At 52.5% G+C, this 20,343-nt stretch overlaps 9 protein-coding genes across 9 annotated transcripts; 4 read left to right on the top strand and 5 right to left on the bottom strand.

Annotated features, from left to right (window-relative positions):
• Window positions 1-201: 201 nt before the first annotated feature.
• On the top strand, window positions 202-1,969 carry QBC33DRAFT_453073 (DnaJ domain-containing protein; the record flags this gene model as incomplete). The annotated part of the gene is made up of 3 exons (XM_060424667.1): window positions 202-317; window positions 391-1,786; window positions 1,844-1,969. 3 exons carry the CDS (start codon window positions 202-204, stop codon window positions 1,967-1,969), a joined length of 1,638 nt encoding a protein of 545 aa, XP_060282582.1.
• A 327-nt stretch (window positions 1,970-2,296) lies between these two features.
• Window positions 2,297-4,223, bottom strand: QBC33DRAFT_493109 (uncharacterized protein; the record flags this gene model as incomplete). The annotated part of the gene is made up of 3 exons (XM_060425506.1): window positions 3,252-4,223; window positions 3,018-3,186; window positions 2,297-2,957 (listed from the first exon to the last, which is right to left on the bottom strand). Exons 1-3 carry the CDS (start codon window positions 3,865-3,867, stop codon window positions 2,297-2,299), a joined length of 1,446 nt encoding a protein of 481 aa, XP_060282581.1. The 5' UTR covers window positions 3,868-4,223.
• Window positions 4,224-4,634: 411 nt separating this feature from the next.
• Window positions 4,635-7,164, top strand: QBC33DRAFT_611596 (uncharacterized protein). The gene is made up of 3 exons (XM_060432454.1): window positions 4,635-5,047; window positions 5,111-6,497; window positions 6,555-7,164. Exons 1-3 carry the CDS (start codon window positions 4,915-4,917, stop codon window positions 7,003-7,005), a joined length of 1,971 nt encoding a protein of 656 aa, XP_060282580.1. The 5' UTR covers window positions 4,635-4,914; the 3' UTR covers window positions 7,006-7,164.
• Window positions 6,971-8,195, bottom strand: QBC33DRAFT_540786 (histone-fold-containing protein). The gene is made up of 4 exons (XM_060428099.1): window positions 7,911-8,195; window positions 7,687-7,758; window positions 7,545-7,632; window positions 6,971-7,492 (listed from the first exon to the last, which is right to left on the bottom strand). The coding sequence occupies exons 1-4, from the start codon at window positions 8,074-8,076 to the stop codon at window positions 7,402-7,404; spliced, it is 417 nt and encodes a 138-aa protein (XP_060282579.1). The 5' UTR covers window positions 8,077-8,195; the 3' UTR covers window positions 6,971-7,401.
• A 1,623-nt stretch (window positions 8,196-9,818) lies between these two features.
• On the top strand, window positions 9,819-10,717 carry QBC33DRAFT_540782 (histone h2a). The gene is made up of 3 exons (XM_060428098.1): window positions 9,819-9,982; window positions 10,141-10,433; window positions 10,488-10,717. The coding sequence occupies exons 1-3, from the start codon at window positions 9,927-9,929 to the stop codon at window positions 10,544-10,546; spliced, it is 408 nt and encodes a 135-aa protein (XP_060282578.1). The 5' UTR covers window positions 9,819-9,926; the 3' UTR covers window positions 10,547-10,717.
• On the bottom strand, window positions 10,639-11,657 carry QBC33DRAFT_540780 (complex 1 protein). Its single transcript, XM_060428097.1, has 5 exons — window positions 11,457-11,657; window positions 11,272-11,404; window positions 11,127-11,205; window positions 11,021-11,062; window positions 10,639-10,970 (listed from the first exon to the last, which is right to left on the bottom strand). The coding sequence occupies exons 1-5, from the start codon at window positions 11,477-11,479 to the stop codon at window positions 10,948-10,950; spliced, it is 300 nt and encodes a 99-aa protein (XP_060282577.1). The 5' UTR covers window positions 11,480-11,657; the 3' UTR covers window positions 10,639-10,947.
• Window positions 11,658-13,700: 2,043 nt separating this feature from the next.
• Window positions 13,701-15,466, bottom strand: QBC33DRAFT_540775 (uncharacterized protein). Its single transcript, XM_060428096.1, has 4 exons — window positions 15,119-15,466; window positions 14,631-15,014; window positions 14,182-14,574; window positions 13,701-14,120 (listed from the first exon to the last, which is right to left on the bottom strand). Exons 1-4 carry the CDS (start codon window positions 15,359-15,361, stop codon window positions 13,824-13,826), a joined length of 1,317 nt encoding a protein of 438 aa, XP_060282576.1. The 5' UTR covers window positions 15,362-15,466; the 3' UTR covers window positions 13,701-13,823.
• A 131-nt stretch (window positions 15,467-15,597) lies between these two features.
• On the top strand, window positions 15,598-17,730 carry QBC33DRAFT_94613 (uncharacterized protein). Its single transcript, XM_060433211.1, has 3 exons — window positions 15,598-16,239; window positions 16,299-16,420; window positions 16,490-17,730. The coding sequence occupies exons 1-3, from the start codon at window positions 15,676-15,678 to the stop codon at window positions 17,247-17,249; spliced, it is 1,446 nt and encodes a 481-aa protein (XP_060282575.1). The 5' UTR covers window positions 15,598-15,675; the 3' UTR covers window positions 17,250-17,730.
• On the bottom strand, window positions 17,311-18,532 carry QBC33DRAFT_540773 (uncharacterized protein). Its single transcript, XM_060428095.1, has 3 exons — window positions 18,048-18,532; window positions 17,733-17,983; window positions 17,311-17,594 (listed from the first exon to the last, which is right to left on the bottom strand). The coding sequence occupies exons 1-3, from the start codon at window positions 18,379-18,381 to the stop codon at window positions 17,358-17,360; spliced, it is 822 nt and encodes a 273-aa protein (XP_060282574.1). The 5' UTR covers window positions 18,382-18,532; the 3' UTR covers window positions 17,311-17,357.
• Window positions 18,533-20,343: the final 1,811 nt, after the last annotated feature.

Below are 20,343 nucleotides of genomic sequence, written 5' to 3'. Positions count from 1 at the left end.
ATTAGGTAGATAGCCCCAAGATGAGGTAATCTGGGGGAGGGGCAGGACGCAATTTTCTTATCACATCCATCCCGCTTGGGTCTGTTATCTTTCTTGTTGACAACCCCCCTTTAACGCTTGTTCCACAGCCCAAGAACAAGAGTGTGCTATGATTCCTATCGCACAATAATAACGTGCCCGGGACCGAGTCTCCGTTATATCATGGGTGCAGAGCAATCATCGCCTCGGAATGGCGGCCAAGTGCCTGCCGCCACGGCGACGAGGAAGACTTGCTACTACGAGCTCCTGGGCTTAGACCGTCAGGCCACAGATGAGGAGTAAGTCTGTCACTCCCGATTCCCTATCCCCTTCCCCCCATAGGCCCAACTGACCGCGTGTTCCTCCTGGCAGAATCAAGAAAGCATACAGGAAGAAAGCCCTGGAACTCCACCCGGATCGCAACCTACATGACACCGAGAATGCGACCAGGAATTTTGCTCAAGTCCAGACTGCCTACGAGATACTGTCGGACTCGCAAGAACGCGCATGGTACGATTCACACCGGGATGCCATTCTCGCCGGCCACGATGACTTGTCGCAAGCTCCTACAGAGCACTACAACACCCACTTGACCTCGGCCGATGATATTTTTAACCTGATGGGTCGATTCACCTCGTCGGTTCCCATGACCGATAGCCCCAGTGGCTTCTTTGGTATCCTCAATGCCTTCTTCGACCAATTAGCCATGGAGGAAGCTGCCGCCTGCGAATGGGATGGCCAGGCACCGACACAGTACCCGCCGTTTGGCTCCGCGAAAGACAACTACGATGGCGTGGCCAAATCCTTTTATAACGTCTGGTCGAGCTTCTCCACCAAGAAGGAGTTCAGCTGGAAGGACAAGTACCGCCTCAGTGATGCGCCCGATCGGCGCGTTCGGCGCCTAATGGAGAAGGAGAACAAAAAGTTCAGGGACGAGGGCATACGGGATTTCAACGACGCCGTGCGATCCCTTGTGGCTTTCGTCAAAAAGAGGGATTCTCGCTACGTTCCGAATACGCAATCTGAAGCTGAGCGGCAGAAAGTCCTTCGCGACTTGGCAGCTGCCCAGGCCGCCCGCTCCAGAGCTGCGAACCAGGAGAAACTGGCGGGTTATGTTGTGCCGGAATGGGCTCAGGCGCGAAACGATGAGGATTACAACGATGAGTTCTCCATGACCGAGGAGGAATCTGAGGTTGAGCATATCGAGTGCATCATCTGCAGTAAAATTTTCAAGAGCGAGAAGCAATTTGAAGCCCACGAGAAGAGCAAAAAGCACATCAAGGCTGTCCAGCAGATACGGCGACAAATGAAGAAGGAGAATGCCGATCTTGATCTGGACCAACCTCTGGCAAAGCCGACGACCACAACCACAGAAGGGGTGGCATCAGCCCGGGAGACAGACGGGGAGAGTGAAGGTCGACCCGAGCCAAGTGCTGGGGATGCCCAGAGCAATGGGGATGAAGAGGGGCTGACTGCAACTCCCGGTGCGCCAGGGGGCTCACAAGACCCTAGCATTGAATCTACGGATGACTCGCTCGGCGACGAGTACGCGCCGCGGTCCGAAGTAGAAGATCGCCTATTATCCGACAAGAATCCAGTTGAAGAAAGCGTGGAAGGGTTAGGAGATGGTGAGACAGATTCGCTGGCTTCAGGTGTCGATGGCTTGATGATCAGTGACTCAGGTGAGGCGAAGAAAATTGGTAAGGCCAGAGCAAAGAGGGAAAAGAGGGCTTCTCGCATGGCAGCCGGCGACACGCAGCCAAGTGTTGTAAGTCTTCGTTTGCAACAGACCACCCAATATCACGACTAACCTGTCACCACACAGCACGCGTGCGCCGTATGCAACGAAGTCTTCTCATCTCGGACCAAACTGTTCTCCCACATCAAGGATATCGGTCACGCTGCCCCCGTGCCACAGAAGGCAAAGGGGGGAAGGAAACAGAAGAGATGAGTGCTAAACCGAGTGTTTGTCACTCCCTATTCGGATTGTAGCTTGGCTCGCCAGAGGGCCTCACTGTGCTGTAAGCTGTGCTCTCTCTCGCGCTTCCAGCCACTGATGAGGGTTTTACAACATCGGATCCAACCAGGTGGAAGCTGTACAAGTTCCCGCACCACCCTTGATAACAACCTAAGTATTGAAGAGTCTTCGGGGTTGGGTCGACCCCTCGATAACGCGCCCCCCTTGGAATTAAAACGCCCAGGAATCCGCGATATGCAAATGCCTAGCGCCTCAAACGCCCTACCCGTAACCCGGTACATTGTAGTGGCAAATATCAAATCAAATCCCCAAGACAGTATCCGCATCGTCGCTTAATGTCTCTACCTCATCTATTGCCTCTGCCCGCCCAGATGGCAACCCCATGGCCGGATCATGAGCAGACACGTTAACGATGGCCTTGCCTTGGACATGGTTAACCGAACTCTTCCACATATCCCAGTCGTCCTCGTCACGAATCAGGAAACCGATCAGCATGCTGGGATCCATGTCCCCAACATGGAGATGGCGAAGCCGCCTGGTATGACAAGAGTCTATGTCGGCCTTTGTGTATGCTCCCGGATTTTCGTGGTACGGTAGCGCTGGCCGGGGATGATGAGGGTCGAGGTAAAAGAGCCACTGGCCCTGTGCGCCTACAAAGTAATGAGAAGATGATGGGCGACCACTAAATACGTCAGAATAGAGCTTAGAGATAGCTGGATACGGGGGAATAACATACCCGGCGATGCCAACCGACTGTGGCATCTGCAATGTAGCTATCAGTGCTTGCTCATAAACTTGGTTTATCTTGTCAATCCCCAAACGTGTACCAACTAAGATGAGTGTTGGTTGGAACGCCTCGCCGTCGGGGTTTGCCACTGCCATGAAGCTATCTTCGTAGACATCCGGGAGGTCGCCAGTGGAGTATACGCGAAGGGAAGTTTCGTTTGCGTTTGCTAGAGCCCTGGGTTGGCGTTAGCGTCCCATCCGACCGCACCCTTAATATTTAGAGTCTTCAACTTACTGTATACTCCGGGCAGTGGCCGATGGGCCGAACCACTCGCCTGGATACTTCCCACACGCGACAGCCCCGTGCTTAACAAAGTTGTGGAGTGAATAAGGAGCCCTGGGATCGTCTGCGAATAGGGGCAAGATAGGCCGCTCTGCATCGGGGTCCTTGCTACGCCTCCAGTCTTCCCTCAGAGTCAGCAGCGGAAGACACACGCGTCAAGGGGTATTTGTTGCAGGAGGAACATACCTCGGCCTAAACGGGTAATTGATATGGCATTCGCGAGTAGACTTTGGCCCGACCGTATCATGCAACCCCATCCCGTGTCCGACGAGAAACCATTCTGGTCACTGAACGAAGTCTTCAAGCGCATGGTGAAGGACAGGGCGGAGGCTGCTCGCGGATCGGCCGACTTGGGAATCGGCTCAAAGTCGGTACGGTACGTCATCCAGATGCGAGATTCGAAGTCGTCGACAAATTCGGGAGGCCAGCCGCCATCCTGGCCAGGTTCTTCATACGCCAATGAGGAGTCGAAACTGCTCGAGGCGGAATCAGGAGGGGTGTCGGGGTTGTTCGGGGGAGGTAGCGAAGGGGTCTCGACGGAGTCGGAAGGTGGAGTGTCGGTGGATACCAACGCCGGGCCGTAGTTCTTGACGTCAAGAATATATGAACGGCCTAGACACCAGGCAGGTTCGTTGGTAATTCGGTTATTGGTGGGCTCGGGATCCCATATCTTCAGCATGATGCGGCGACCGACGCGGCCAAACTCGGTAGCACCAGCCACGGCAGCTTCCATGGCAGCCGCCAGGGCAGGAGGAGTCCCAGTGGCAGGAGATTGCCGGCTTCCGCTGGCTCGAGATATCATGGAAGGAGGTGTGGTGTTCTGAGCTTGCTCCTGGTCATCTATGGTGGATATGATGCACAGTGAGTGAAGCGATCGGGTCGGGCCTACGGGAATCAGCAGCTCCTGTTCGTACTCGTGATGGCGGGGTAGAGCAAAGAGGCGACAGACGTGGCGGGGCGATAGGTGTAGATCTTGTGACAGGACGGGAATTAAGAGCAATAAAGTGTGACGCTCCCAGCCTTCCTCCCGAAATCGTTGGCGAAATGGATGGCAAGAGATGGCTGAAACGAAAGCTTGTGGAGGAACAACTGCATAGTATGGAGGCTGGTGGCCTACCTACCTACTGACCACATGATGCTGATAGAAAGCTCGCTTTCGCTCTTACGGGAACTACGTATGTATGTACAGTACACCCCATCCTTAGCTTGGGTTACATAAGAGTCATTCCACACTTGAAGGCGGCAATTTGTGCAGGGGGTTGATTAGGTACCTATCTGATTTCGATAGCGAGGCAAGTTCGAACATCATCAGCATGACTGGGGTTAGATCTGTCAATGAAATCCTTCTAAACTGATGCTCCCATCATCTGCCCTGACCTAAGAGGACTGAGATGGATAGCGATAATGGAAGCTACCTACCTACCTACCTAGGCAGGTGCATGTATGTACGGTACTTGTGGGTACGCCTAGAGGTACTAGGTACCTACTTAAGGTAGGTGGGTAAACCTTCCGTCTTGGGGGCGAAATTCAGGACGGGACTCTTATGTAAGCCAGACGAGTAGGTGCGACCAAGCCTCCATCCACTACATCCATCAAACAGGCTGGCCCTTGAAATCCTCATTTCTTAAGACAAGTCAACCAGGGAGGAATCACGCATACTCTCCTACAACTTCTCCTATCCAGAGTAGCTTGACTGTGCTCACAAAAGGCTTGATTTTAGCCTGGCCACTTTGGTACTCACACTCCATACTGTATGCTACGTAGCCATCTATGTACTGTCTAGAAGCAGACTAAGACACCTACCTACCCAAACATCTGAACTGACTCCTTGGGTAGGTAGCCAGCGACGATGCCACAGAAGAAGAAGAAGAATGGCAGGCCTTTGGCCGGTGCAAAAGCCGCGAGGATGAGATCTGCTGCTGCCCAACACAGCGATGGAGACTTCATGTCTGCCTTTCAGAAAAATATCGCCACAACACAAGGTTAGCTTGACAAACAATTACACCTGAAATTCTCTTTTGCCTTTTGGATCCTGACCATTATAGGGTTCACTATGCGGGACGAGGCTAGGAACACGGGCCAGCACCAATCAACGTGGGGTCGAGAGAAGCTGAGGGGGAAGCCCATCACTTTCGTCAGTGCCGGCCTGATAGAGCCTCTCAAGGATCTCGAGAGCAATGACGACCCTAAGCATGGTTTGACCTCGCCTGGATTAGAGCAACCGGCTGAAGTTACAGCCAAACCCTCTGTAACGGAAGAGCAAGCCGTAGAGAGGGCAAGTGCATCTACGCCTGTCCAACATCCGAATGGAGGCGATTCGGAAAACGGGTCTTCGCGACAGCCAGGCGCCGCCGAGACTGCAAATCACCCCGGGTTTTACTTTGATCTTGCCGGAGATGCAAATCTTAAGAAGCCATCCTTACCCCCAGCCACAATTCCCGTCGTCACATCACCTGCTGCAGAATCGGAAGAATCGGATTCCAGTGAAGTAATCGTGTTCAAGGGTCGATCTGGTCTCTCTCGGAATAACGGGGCAAAGCAATCCCGCATCACCCTTGACGAGATCAATCTCGAGATTAGGGCAGTAGAGAGAAGCTTTCCTGCCGAACCCAAGTCCGACAGTACCCCCACACATCACAATGCACTTCCAGGCCAGCGGTTTCCTGATGTCGACCATCTCGACACGAAGAGCGAGGAGGATGCCGCTATCCTCGCAGATTACATTGCCAATATGGCAGAGGATTCAGACCAGGATCGACCCTATAGTCGATTGTTCAATCACAGAGACCTAGGCGGTGATGAGCAATCTGGCCTGGACCAGTCCACAGATGAGACTGGGTCAGCCGACGAGGAAGGCGATACAGAAGAAGACGAAGCGGACAAGTCTCAGGATCCAAGCGAGAGCATAGGTCCAGATCCGATGATGGACGATGAAACCCTCGCCCGTCTCCTTTCCAAGCAAGAGGAGCTCGGCATGGGAGGCGAAGAACTCCTCCTCTCGGACATGTATCTGGATACCGATGACACTGGTCATGCTGCAGGCAGTTCTCGGCAGTCCAACAAACCATACAAGCCGCAAAGGACAACAAAGTACCAGATCCCAAGCGCTTCCGCTGTCGCCGATGCTTTTGACGACATCGACCTCATGGATTGGAATCGGCCGAGCCTGCAGAACTTCACCAAGGGCAGGCGCAGAAAGCCAATATTCGACGTCGCCGACCCGGTTTTGGAATTAAATATGCAGGCAGCATGGGAGACAGATCGGGAAAGGAAGAAGCAGCGCAAACTAGCCAGAGAGGAGCTCCGCGCACAGGGCCTGCTGGGGAAGCACGCGAACCCGGATGACCCGCGAGTTAAGTATCCCTCCGGTATGACCCTAGAAGATATCAAGGTGGAAGTGAGAGCCTTCCTTCTCAGCCCCGAAGAACAAATGTAAGTCTCTTCAGACCGACTCCCCCTGTCGACGCAGTTCTGACGTCTTCTCCTCAGACTCCAGCTCCCCCCTATGGACAAGTCGGCACGCAAAATCCTACACGAGCTTGCCAACAGATTCAACATCAAGTCTCATTCTACGGGAAGCGGGGATCAACGCCGTCCTACTCTTCACCGCACCAAACGCACGTTCACGTACGTCGAAGACCACTTTGAGGCGGCCATAGCTCGTGTGAGCCGCAAATACTTCCCTCGTCTGGATATGAAAGGCAAAGCGCCACAGAGGAGGGCCGGTGGTGGAGCTGGTCATTCAGCCGTTTCTTGCCGGGAGGGCGAAGTCGTTGGGGCCTCAGCGCCTGAGCTGGGCCAGGACAACAAGGGCCGCGCCATGCTCGAGAAGATGGGATGGAGCACGGGGACTGCGCTTGGCGCGATGGATAACAAGGGAATCCTCCAACCAGTTGCACACGTTGTCAAACGGACCAAAGCCGGTCTTGGTCAGGGTTAAATTAGGACCCTTGAGGCCGTCGATTCAATGCCGATTGGGATTCCATTCCATGCGTGCATGATTTGCGCCCAACGGGGATAAACCCAAGTTACGATGCACAAGCCTCGTTTTCCAGCTAGCAAACACGCGCGTCAAACCATACATCGATCGAAATATGCCAGTTTTTGTTCATGTGTGCGATTTCATTTCATCCGAAACCCTGTTCTTAAGGTGTATTGTACAGCCGCGAACCCCGTTGACCGTGATGTGAAGACATTGCCCCCAAAAAAGCAGACCATCCATAACGCATTAAGAGACTCCAAGGAATTGCTGGGCCCTGGCCAGTCTCGTCATGACACCCAAATGACGAGCAAACCCCCGTGCCCATAAAAACAAACGACAAACGCAGGAGTGAGCTTATTTCGTGCTCGACGAGTACTTGGTCACCGCCTTGGTGCCTTCTGAGACGGCGTGCTTGGCGAGTTCACCGGGGAGGATAAGTCGCACACTAGGAATGGTCAGCTGGCTGATATAGCCGAGAATGTGTTGGGATAACCCACGATGTCTGAATCTCCCGGGAAGAGATGGTGGACTTCTTGTTGTAGGCGGCAAGCTTGGATGCCTCAGTGGCGACCCGCTCGAAGATATCTAAATGTCGTTAGATACGCGTCCAAACGCGTGTTTGGGTTGGATATGGCTTACCGTTGACGAAGGAGTTCAGGATAGACATAGCGCGGTTGGAGATACCAGTGTCGGGGTGGACCTGCTTCAGGACTGTGGAATGGTCAGCAATGCAGCCCCGAAAGTCCAGGTTGCCAAGATGGGAAAATTGGGCGGTTGGGTCGATCAAATGCCGCGCTCGATCCCAACCCCGCCACGAGAAATGGTATCAAAATGAAATAAAAACTGGACGCGTCATGACTCACCCTTGTAGATGTAGGAAGAGTATGTCTCCTTTCGGGCCTTGGTGCGCTTCTTCTTGTCGCCAGTGGCTGCGGTCTTCTTGCCTGCGGCATCCTTCTTCTCCGGTGCCTTGGAGGCAGTGGCGGGAGCCTTAGTGGCGGGCTTCTTGTCAGCGGACTTGGGAGGCATTTTCGGGTGTGAAAGTGGTGCGATTAGGATGCAAAAATCGATGCGATGAGATGTCAGGCTTGATCTAACGATCACAAGGGTTGGCTGGAAGAATCTGTGGATGATGTTATGTGGGAGAGCAGTTGTTGATGGAAGAATTGAAGATGGAGGGGGGCAGTGGCCTTTTTGTAGGTGGACGCGACTGGCACTAGCGCTCTGCTGATTGACGCTGATTGATTTGGGAACTTCCCCCAGGATACGCATGGACCACTCATACAGGACGCGCCACCAAAAAAATACGGCACGCAAGGTACCTCTTCATCGTACCCCACCACCATGGATTTTTACTTCCAAGCCTGCATACCATTGGCCAGTTCCTCTCACTAGGACAACAACAAACCCAAAATGGAAGTCACGCTCTCCCGAGGCCAGCCTCAGCCAGCACCTCAGTTCCATTGTTTAACCACATTCTCTACCTGCCTACTGAGTAGGCTGGTATCCAGGATGTGGCTGGTCGCTCATTGGGCAAAAGTCCAGTGGTGCTCTCTGGGGTTCATCTTTGAACGTACGATTGCTAGCTGGCGCTGAAGATGGGCAACCCGTGCTCCACTGTCCTCGGTCCCTCGGGCCGTTGAATGTCCGTATCGGTGATGCACGTACATCACAATCTCTTGGTCACCGAATAAAACCGCGTTCCTAGCTCGTGAGAAATGCCGTACCATCGGCCGCCAAAGTGGATCCGTCTGCTCCGGATTCACGAGGCTCTCCGAAACCGGCCCCGGAATCTGCTCCAGGTGTGGTTTTGACAGTTCCAGAGGTCCCGCTTGAGGAACAGCATTTGTCTTGGCACTCCGAGTCCGAGTCATCCGGGTCCGGTTTCGATTGTCTACGGTGTACGTATTACACAGTACATACATGCACTGCATAGTAGCAGCGCCACAGACAGGTGCTTCTCAAAACCTAGTAGCCTATTTGGAGCAAAAAGCGGGACATAAACCGTATCCCTTCCTCCCCACACCATCATGACCTCATGGTTCGAATGGTAAAAGAGCTGCCAAACGAGTAATAGGAACTGCTCAGTGTCCTTCCTCTCAAGTTGGTTCACCAAGATGCATCGTCAGCACGACTGGAACAGCACCCCAAATGCAATTTTCCAACACGCCCGGCCCCAGCTCCTGAATTTCCGGGCCGCCATGTAACGGCTTTCCAAACCGTGACGAACGAAAAATCACCTCGTTTGGGACAATTCAGATCAACAGGGAACTGCCACTTGGCCGTGGTTGATCAAAAAGAAAGGAAACAATAATAATAAAACCAAAGAGAGTTGGGTAGAGAAAGACGACTGAAAGGGCAGCAGCTGTCGTCCAGATCAGCCAGGCAAGTCAGGTCGTTGATCAAGATTGATGAGGTTGATGACGGGAGGTTGATTATGGTGGTCGGTGCACGGTGGATGGAAGGGGACTGAGGCTAGAAACTGAAATATCAATCTCTGGGGGTTGGGGGCTGCCCAAATAACAATGGTCCTAAAGAGTGGGGTGTTTTTCGTGGTGATTTTCCTAGATGCGCGCCCATGATTGGTCAAAGCTTCCAAGGCGACGACAGGGAAGCCACGCACCCATAACAAAGCCTATTTTGGACTAGCGCATAATCTGCAAATCAGCGCCGCAAGGAGCATCTGTGATCCGTGATCGTGCCTGCCAACGCGAAAACTACTTAACGGCCAAACCCCCCCACCCGCTTTCGACCTCTTCCACCCTTCATCACAATTTTCGCCATCAAACTCTCTGCCCACGGTCTAACACATTGCCGGTTCATTTCCGCAACACATCAACACAACCCGTATTTCTCAACCCCCAAACAAATCTATCAAAATGACTGGAGGCGGCAAGTCCGGTGGCAAGGCGAGCGGTTCCAAGAACGCGCAATCGTAAGTTCAGATCCGATAGATTCCTCCCAAATGCCTGGCTCTACCGATCAGTCTGCCATGTCTTGTCGGTTTAAGAAGACAAGACGCGTCTTTTGGGGGTCCAGTTGCATCTGCCAGCCAACGCGGCTGTAACAACACGCGCTAATAATCCACTTCAGTCGTTCATCCAAGGCTGGTCTGGCATTCCCCGTCGGCCGTGTCCACCGTCTCCTCCGGAAGGGCAACTACGCTCAGCGTGTCGGTGCCGGTGCTCCCGTCTACCTGGCCGCCGTTCTCGAGTACCTCGCAGCCGAAATCCTCGAGCTGGCTGGTAACGCCGCGCGCGACAACAAGAAGACCCGTATCATCCCCCGCCATCTCCAGCTTGCCATCCGCAACGATGAGGAGCTGAATAAGCTTCTCGGGCACGTCACCATCGCCCAAGGCGGTGTCCTCCCCAATATTCACCAGAGTGAGTCCCGTTCCCCTTTTATCAGAGGCTCGCGTTCTAACGATATTCCACCAGATCTGCTTCCCAAGAAGTCAACGGGCAAGGGCGGGAAGACCCAGAGCCAAGAGTTGTAAACTGGTTGGTCAGTGTGATGGTCGGGTGTTTTGCTTTTTCTGGTTGGCACGTTGGGTTCATGAAATGGGGTCACGGTTCAGGGTCAACGGTTGCTTTTTTTACGCGTTAGGGTTGTACATTAATCCCATCATGGTCACGGTCACGAATGAGAAATACCTATTTGAAGATCACATCGCGCCTCTTCGCCTTTTGCCACTGTCTTTTCCTACCCAGTTTTTGGCTTTCCGCAGTTCTCCATGATTGCTGAATACCTTGTAGAATGAATGTTGCATAACAGCCTGACTCTGAGCGGCGCACGCGCGAGTCGAAATCAGGTAGAACGAGAGTAAGCTGTAATATTTGCACCTCTGGTCTACTAGAACAACTATGTACAGAGCATGATGCTGCGCAACTCCAGACTTCAAAATTTCAGTGGTGGGGGAGCTGATAGAGGTTAGAAAAAATCGATCGAGCATATGCGAATGGGGACTTACGATCCAATATCGGCGCTGGAAGATTTCTCTCGTACTTTGACCCTGTTTCGGCGTGTCAGAATGAATGCCTCAAGCTGTCGGCCTATGTCATGCATATGCAACGTACCTCCGGGAGCGGTTGGATGGGTATATGGATCTGGGTGCTTCCACTTCTCTAGCAGTTTTTCCGTCTCTTTCAACAATGCCTGCAAGCGATCGAAGATCAGTCAGTGGGGAGGCGCGTCGGCAAACTTCTCGGAGGGCGCGCATACACGTTGTTGTTTAGGATTGGTGATGTTTCGGTTCGCCTCGAACAGTGATCGGATGTACAGCGCCTGTCCCCGCCATAGGTGTCGATGGACCGCCCAATCGAGCGCCAGCTTCAACGAACGACGGTATAGTGACCTGTGGGATCATCAGCAGCTGTGCATCTCTAGCCGGGAGCAATTGAGCTCACAAGGCGGCCTGTCGAGCGGACATGCTGGGCAGGTCGGCCGTGGCCCAGGGCTGCCAATTGAGAAGCGTCGAAGGTCGTGCAGGCACGGCAGGTGGCTTTCTAGGAGGGCCGGGTATATGCCAATGCTTGTCGGGTAGCCGAATTTGCGGTAGACGCAGAGTCGATCGAAGTTGCAGAACTATTAGAATTGTGTCGTCAAACGCTTTGCAAATGACCGAGCTCAGCACCAAGCTTGAGGGGTTTCTGCCTTGGTGCCTCAGAAATGGAGTCGGTCTCGGATCAACATTCTTACCATATCGGGAATACCTCGGCTCGGTGCCAATGTCGACTTACACAGTATGACCTCCACCATCCATGCTCCATGACGAGGTTAGATGAAGCCATGCACTCCCAATATCGTGGCCAGGATATCGTACGTAGCTATTGCTTGCACAGCGAGTGAATGCGCATATCAATGCAATGGAGGCGGCATAGCCACAAGTATTTGTGTAGTTCGAGGCAAAGCATATCACACAGCAGCTCTCACTCACTTGAGATCGCAAGCCTTCGGTGATGCCAAATGAATGAAATTGTACTGAGCAATTGTTTTTCTTTTTTTCAGCTCTATTCATGCTCTTTGTAAGAGCAGATCAAGGCGTCCTAGTATAGATACATAGTGTAATAACTCAATATAGATGCCATCATGCATCTTTCGGTAAATAGAAACACAATAATATATTGATGTGCATTTCCCACCATAATCTAACCTTACTTGTACTGAGTAATGCCCGTCTTACTATCGGGTTTTCCTGATTGTCCTTCGTCCTCTCTCTTTCTGGTGGTGTCGTCCTATCCACTTTCGGGCATCATGCCAGTACTGGAGTATTTAGTCCGCATCGTATAAGTAATTATCGAACATATCTTGGTCACCAACTTCTGGGATGGAGGAGGCTGCTGAATCTCAACCCTTCTAGTCCAACGCCTTTACAGTATACCTCTCGCATGGGGATTTGATCAGCCTACCGGAACTACGTCACTTTCCTGTTCAGTAGCACCGGTGCATGTAGTTAATTAAGTAATAGCGGTAGTGAGTTGGTGCTCAACAACCTCGCAACCGGATTGAAGAGGACCAGAGGGGGTCGCGTTGATCCCCAGAGTATCCCTAGCGCATTTCGCAGTTTATAAACCATGTAAAGGTAGTTCGGCTTGTATTATCGCCAGAGTAGCTGGTTTGGGCCAGGAATAAAATATAGACACACTCGCATGGCCGAAAGTGACTCGATGGATTATAGATGGAGCATAACAACGAGACGTCTCTGGATTCCCACTTGTATTACATACTTACTCTTATCGTTGGGAAGCGGAATCCAGAAACACTGGTAGGTGGGCTGGGGAATGTTGGTTTGCGACACACTTACATGCCCAGTTTCCAACGCGCTTGCCAAGTCAGGCTGCCTTCGTTGAAGAGGCCCAATACTTTTTTTTTATCAAGTCAAGGAAGAATGATATTTGCGCCTGGTATGTTTGGGTTGGCTTCTTTTGTATGCCTTGGGGAGCCTTAGCCCCCCCTCGGTCTTCACGAATGGGGTTGTCTTTTTGCCATGTCAAGGCTCTCGGTGTACTTGGAACAGTCCCCAAAGTCTCACCTGGCCACGCGGATGGCTGAACACGACTAGACTCCGTCATCGGTAGTAATAACATCAATGTGTATAGCAGCCGAGTGTGAATATCTTATATATCGGCAGATCAAAGCCGAAGGTTTCTAAAAGACGAAAGAATCGGGGGTATTCAGGCGCCATCCATCATATTCTACCGTACCGCGAAGGGTTCGCCAGCAATCGGGTTCCAGGGTTTTCATACTATCAACGAGGAACAAAATAAAGTGCGGTCTTTTGACTAAGTTCAGTTTGATCCTCCTTGCCTTTGAAGGAGTTGGTAATTCTGTTGAGGTTTGCACGGCTTGAGCCAGCCCCACCACCCATATCCATGATGCACCCTCATATCCATGTCGCGGTGTATGCTGGAAGAGTTGGTTGTCTCAGACAAGGGAGGTTCGCCACTGCCAAAGGTACAGGTGCCGACAGCGTCATATCACAGCATCTTACGACCCCAGGGCCGCATGCCCGGAGCTCTCGCTCGTGGATGGACTAGAATTTGAAGTCGGCGTCTTCTGCGGCAAGTACGTCCCGGGCGACGTGCCGGTGGCGTATGCGAGTGTATGGCGGAGTTGAAGGGCAACTAAGGGTGCGAGGCATCACACGAGCCGCCCTGGTGAAATGTTCAGATTCGCGTGGTGAAACATATTTTACACTATACACGACACGATGGGATCTATAATAGACCGGGTCTCCCAGCCTCTCCACCGAGTAATTATTCCACATGGGGAGTCTACAGCAACATCCTCCTCGGGTCTTCGATGTAATCCTTCACCTTGACCAGGAACTGGACAGCCTCCCTGCCATCCAGGAGCCGGTGATCGTAGGTCAAGGCGAGGTACATCATAGGTCTAGCCTCGACCTTGCCATTGACGACGACAGCGCGCTCCTTCACAGCATGGAGCCCAAGGACGGCGGTCTGAGGGAGGTTGATAATGGGCGTACCCATCAGAGAGCCGAAAACGCCACCGTTGCTGATAGTGAAGGTCCCACCAGCCATGTCCTCAATAGTCAGCTTCCCATCCCGGGCCTAGTTCCAGCAATTAGCATGCCATTTCGTGATTGTTTGGTGATGGATATAGAGCACATGCCTTCTTGCCCATGTCAGCGATAGCCTTCTCGATGCCGATCATGTCCAGAGCCTCGACGTTGCGAACCACGGGGGTCACGAGGCCCTTCTCGGTGGCAACTGCAACACTAATGTCGACGTAGTCGCGATAGACGATCGTATCGCCGCCGTTGGGCCCTTCAATCGAGGCGTTAACCACGGGGAGATCGCGCATGGCCAGGACGCACGCGTGAGCAAACGCGCTCATGAATCCAAGCTTGACGCCCGTCTTCTTCAGCACATCTTCCTTATACAGTTTGCGGAACTCCATCAGCGCCGACATGTCGACTTCCTGGAACGTGGTAAGGGATGCAGCCGTGTTCTGGGATTGCTTCAAGCGCTCGGCAATGCGAAGACGCATGCGGTTCATTTTCACCTAAAGTTCGATCAGCGTGTGTCTCCATGTAATGGTCTGGTACCACGAGGACTTACTCGTCGCTCCTCCCTATTTCCAAACACGGACGCAGAGCTTGAGGCATCCTTCGGTGGCTGCGAGGGTTGTCCGGTCTGCTTTGGGGCCGCTGTCTCCTTTGTATCCGACGGGGAAGGCGAGGCCGGTTTGCTCGTCTCCTGCTTGGACTCGGGCTTTGTCTCTGCCTCAGCTTGCTTCTCGGGGGCCGGTTCTTGAGTCTTCTCCTTTGGAACAGTTTCTTGACTGTCTTTCGATTCAGGCGAAGCTGGCTTCTCGGAGTCACCTGAAGGGGCTCCTCCGAGTTCCAAGCGGACAAGGTCCTGTCCAACAGTGACGGTATCTTCTTCGTTGACGAGGAACTCCCTGATGATCCCGGCTTCCGGTGCATTAACAGCGACATCGATCTATCACAAGGCGATGGAATTAGCCGGTTGTGCGTGCATTGGGAGCGTGGAGCGAACCGTAGGAAGGCTGCCACTGTCCCGGAGTCCCTAGCTGTCTACTCTACCTTGTCAGTCTCGATTGTCGCAATCTCTTCATCCTGCTGCACGTGTTCGCCAATCTGCTTGCTCCACTGCTTTAATGTGCCTTCGCTGATGGACTCGGCCATCGCTGGGACCTTGACCGTCCTGTCGGCATAGCTGCGGACTTGCTGGAACTGGGTTGGTAGGGATCGTAGGGAGTATTGAGCTGGTGTCAGAGAAAACCTTGACGCGGCATGGGCCACGGTACGGAGGCCCCGGTAGAGCATGGTCAGGCAACTGCTTCGGCAGGTTCAGAGAGAGAAAATAACAACGGAAAGTACAGTAGACGGCCGAAAGGGATATTTTCGGAGGTGACGTCCAAGCTGTCGGGTGTCCATCCCGGCCCCTTTCGGAATAAATGGTTCCTTTACCGAGGACAGGAAACACAACGTCACGTGGATGATGACAAGGGTTTCAAATGCGAGCTTTGTGTTGGGCTAAATCAGGTACTCCACCTTCAATCCCTGTAACATACCTACACGACAAGCAGCAGATTGGCGATGCGAAAGATCAGGTCACGCCAGAAAACAACGGTATCATCATGAAGCTCAAATTCAAGGTGCAGACCACATCACTGGACAAACAAGCTTCCAATCGAAAGGACCAGGCTTTGGCGTCTAGACTTACCTTTGTCAATGTTGACTGCCCAATGCAGATCAAGAGTGAGACCATACAACGCAAGATTCGTCGTCATGTCATGAAGGACATTGGTCGTTCAAGAAGGAGGGACGCGGTTCACTCTCCAAGCACAGGTCAAAGCGCCATTACGGTGTCAAGGACTCTGCCGCATTCTATTCCGTCCTACTGGGGCGACGTCAAGGTCTGCATCAACTTCCAACGTCTCTTCTGGGCCATGGACATGGTTTCCGAAGGACTTCTGGCCTTGGCGATGGCCGATTCAGCTCATGAATTTTGCGAGAGGTTGGACATGAATCTCGATGATACATTACAACAAAAACCTCAGCCAGATCAAGCAGCATCTCTGGATGAGATGAAGCAGTACACAGAATCACTCAGTCTTGTTCGTAAATCCATTATTGCACCAGAAAGTCGGGTCAGTTGTCATGCCATCATTGGCACTATCATTTGCTTAGCGGTTTTTGATGTAAGAAGACTATATCCATGTGCTTGGCAATCTAGTCTTGTACTGACTAGGTAGAGCAGATGCGTGTCTGCAATCGCGAAAGATGGACGATGCATATGAAGGGGCTAGACAAGGTCGTTCAGCTTGGTGGCGGCGTGGAGGCACTCGACTCGTGTCCACCCATCCGCCAGTCATTATTCATGTGAGAATGAATCCACCTACACCTTACTCTTGTGTCATGGTCTTTTTTTCTGACTATGTGCTTTGATAGTGCTGATGTCCTCGGGTCACTGGTCGACGACGCCCCTCCACGATTCCAGCTACCACGACATTCCTGCGTGCTGCCCTGTGCCAAACAGTCCAATCTGCATTGTGTGCAAAGGCTTTTGGCATCCTCTCAAATATTCAAGTTGACCTCGTCGTTCGACAAGACAGCAATCGTTGTCATTGACAGCGCCCTGAACTCCGCCTCGCAGCTTGCAACCCTGCTCAATCACACGTGGAATACAAATAGGATAACCTTGGATCTGCTAATTCCAATATGCACGCTTGTGCACAACGTCTTGTCACTCCCGAGGATGACGAACTGCATTGGCCTAAATGAAAGGGCACAGGAAGCCATATTGCAAATGACGCCAGTCTGTGCAGCCGTGGAATTGGTCCGGATATCCGTCCTCGCTCTGCTATCCACTGTGATAACCACAACCTCTGGCGACAATCTGTATTGTGCCGCGCATCGCAGAAGCCACGTGCGGCAACTGCTGACGCAATGTGAAGCCAAAGTCTGGGCTGGGTGGGCAGAGCTGAAGTTGTGGGTGCTAATCATTCAAACATTGATGGAGGCAGGATCAGCCAGACTTTGGTTCATGGACGAGATCATGAATATCATGTCATGTCTATCGCTACACTCTTGGGATGACTTAATGTCTTGTCTGCGTCAAGTCGTCTGGGTTGAGAAAGCGGCCATACAAGAGATGGCACAGCTCAGGTGCGATATTGAGGCGCGTCTGACATGCAGAATTCACCCATGACAACGACATTGGGGGGGCCAGAGATTTGCTATGTGAGTCTGCTGACGATGGAAAACCTTGCATAGAATCATGTTCATTGTTGGCTCTAATTCAACCATTGTGATTGTTCTAGTGTGTAACTCCTCCATTGACACCAATGTACTGGCCCGTGATCCATCTGGATCTCTCGTTGACCAAGAGAAGTACGGCATCGCCAATATCAGCAGTGGTTCCGGCACGGTTGTCGGCCTTGGTCAGGGCTATCTCCGCGGCCATGAGCTCTTCCTCACGTCCCTTTGGGTATATGTCTGTCAATACCGGGCCAGGAGCTACAGAGTTGACGGTGAGGCCCTTGCTCCGGCCGAGCTATGAGAAAGGCAAATAAAGTTAGCGATATGCCAAACCCAAGCTCCGGCGCGCATCTTGACGGGTTGAAAAGGCATCTAAAAAGGAGAGGCAAGTAATTGTGGCAAAGAATGGCGGATGGAAACCTAGCTAACGTACCTCTTCGGCCCAAGTCCATGTCAGATTGTCCAAAGCTGCCTTGGACGCTGCATACGTTGAAATGTTCACGTTGCCCCTCTTGGAATTGGTAGAGCTGATGTTGATGATGCGGCCGCCGGGGGGCATGTGCGGAACAACGCTATTGACCATATAGAAGGGACCAAGAACGTTCAGCTGGAAGACCTTGGCTAATTGTTCGACATCCGGTTCGTCGGTGATTGGGCAGAAGAAGGCGGTGCCAGCGTTGTTGACTATCCAAGAAGGGCTCAGTTTGACTCGCGCGAAGAACGCTTAATACATTACTGCACCTCATACCTAAGATGTCAATGTGGTCCGTCTTAAAACCTTCAAGGGTCTTGTTGACAAGATCCCGGGCTCCCTCGACTGTATCTACGGCAGCTTGCACGGCGATAGCCTGCCCGCCGACTTTCCGTAAGTTTTCGCAGACGTTGGCGGCGCGATCCTTGCTAGAGTCGGAGACATAATTGACGGCGACGGAAGCACCATTACGGGCGAATGCGAGGGCTATACCTGCACCGATGCCATTTTCGCGGCCGGAGCCGGTGACGATGGCGACTTTTCCCTGGAGGCTAAGAGTGTCGGCCGTCATTTTCGTTGCGATGGGAGAATAAGAGAGTACCTTTGGCATATAAAAAGGAATATCAAGAGTGGAGAAACGATTGTTCCCATACGAAGAGAGTGGATTGAGGAGTCATTAGAGGTGGGAGTTTTCTAAATACTTATACCTCTTGGTGTATATAAGCAGGACCATGCCAAAGATACCGGACTGGGAACCTCCAACGCCGAGCACGGCATCCTTCCCGGAAAGCCCTGCAATGATAAATAAGGCCCGACTTTGAGTCGGTTCCCGAAACTTGAGCGCGAGGCCAAGACTGTAGAGCATCGTCTCAACATTTACTCCCGTTGGCCGAATCTGTTGGGAATGACTCTTGATGGAGATAGGAATTATTAGTGAAAATTGAAATTTCCTAATTAGGAAAACGGTGATGCGTCATTGGCGGTTACATATCGATGTCAATGTGGGCGGGGCACGGTTGTAAAGACCAAGTCAGGCCAAAATACGTCTTAGCAATTATTGAACTTGTAACCTCAGGTCCCGGGCTAGCGGACCGCAACAGGCGGTCAAGCAGACTCAGCATTAGTCGTGCGAACCGCAAGTGGCAGCCGATGTCTTGCCATGCCACATCTTTCGAGCATCCATCTCTTCCTGGAAGTAGGGTGCTCGACGGCATGAACAAAGTGTTCGTGGACAGACCACCTTCTCCGCACAAGTGGTCACCATCCATCGTCCACCGAGACCAAATCTGGTCCACAGCCGGCCTGCCGTGGGCTCTTGTGGAGCAGGTCGCTGCGTGCAGGACCCCACTAACGTCGACACGTCAAGGCGCATTGCGGCCTCGTCGCACCTGTGCGGTATCCCATCATCTTCGAGGACACAAGCGATCACCATGTGCACGAGTCTAGGACGGCGCTGAGGCGAGTGGCGTGTCTACACGCTGCCTATCCACTGCCGTTTCCGAGAGTTCGTCTTTTGCCGTTTCTCGCGGTGCAAATTTTATAAAGATTACTTGATAAGTCTAACTTCAAACCCATATATTAAGGTAACCACAATAGTGATGACTAAGCAGTTTGCTGATTAAACATCATAAGTGAATTATTTGTAAGGCTACAAAGTAGCTAAGTCACGAGATAAATCCTTACCTCATAATTGGCATTTGAAGTCTAAAGAATGTTTCTGCTAAAGGCAACCTTAACCCTAAGGACAGGGTAGCCTGGCAAGTCTAGGGTAACCTTACAAGTACAGGGTAGGTGCAGAAAATCAAACTACCTAAAACCTTCAAACCCTGCCAAACTAATTGATATGTATCACCACCTTGTAAGTGTGTGATTTACTATTTGTAACGGGTCGCAGGACCCAGGTTGGCAGCGGGACGGAGGCACGGGGGTGATCAGTCCGACTGACTTATACGAGGTGGCTAATTGGCACGGGTTCCGAGGGAGAAGGCGGTCGCGACAGTATTGCTAGTAAATCAGGTAGGAAACTGTCTCAAGCAGCTTCTCGGCCAGAACGTATATTGAAGCCTGCCCTCGTAAACCTTCGGGCAGGTCCATCGCAGTCTTTAACTCAGGGCTGCCCGGCGGTCCCTACGCGGGCCCCCCGCGGGGACCCCGTAGGACCGTCGACCGGGCCAGCTGGGCCTTCCTACCCCGCAGGGTAGGACCGTACTAATTACAGGGCCTTCCAATTGAAGGCCACGCTTGCGCTGATCACTCGAAGCTACTTTATGTGGCGGACCAAGCCACCTCGGCTACTGGGCTTTCCTGGGCCCTGCGCGTGGGGGCTGGGGCAATATTGACCCGGGCCTTCAGGGCGTAACAACTATCCTCCCTCCAAGAAGACGTCTGCGTCCCCAGCACCCTCCACGCCCTACCCGATTACTCGCCGGTAGGTAGGCGCCTTCTGCCTGACTAGCTGGCGCCAAATCCTTGTTAAAAAACCTTCCGCGACCTCTTTTTTGGTTGGGTAAGGAAAAAGAGTGACTGACTTGGCAAGAACCTTACTTCCGGACCCTTTTTGACTGTCTGATCT

The sequence above is a fragment of the Phialemonium atrogriseum genome (assembly GCF_030411735.1).
Source record: "Phialemonium atrogriseum strain 8032-3 unplaced genomic scaffold QBC33scaffold_15, whole genome shotgun sequence".
Taxonomy (NCBI): Eukaryota; Fungi; Ascomycota; class Sordariomycetes; order Cephalothecales; family Cephalothecaceae; genus Phialemonium; species Phialemonium atrogriseum.
This window is presented reverse-complemented; position numbering and strand designations above follow the sequence as displayed.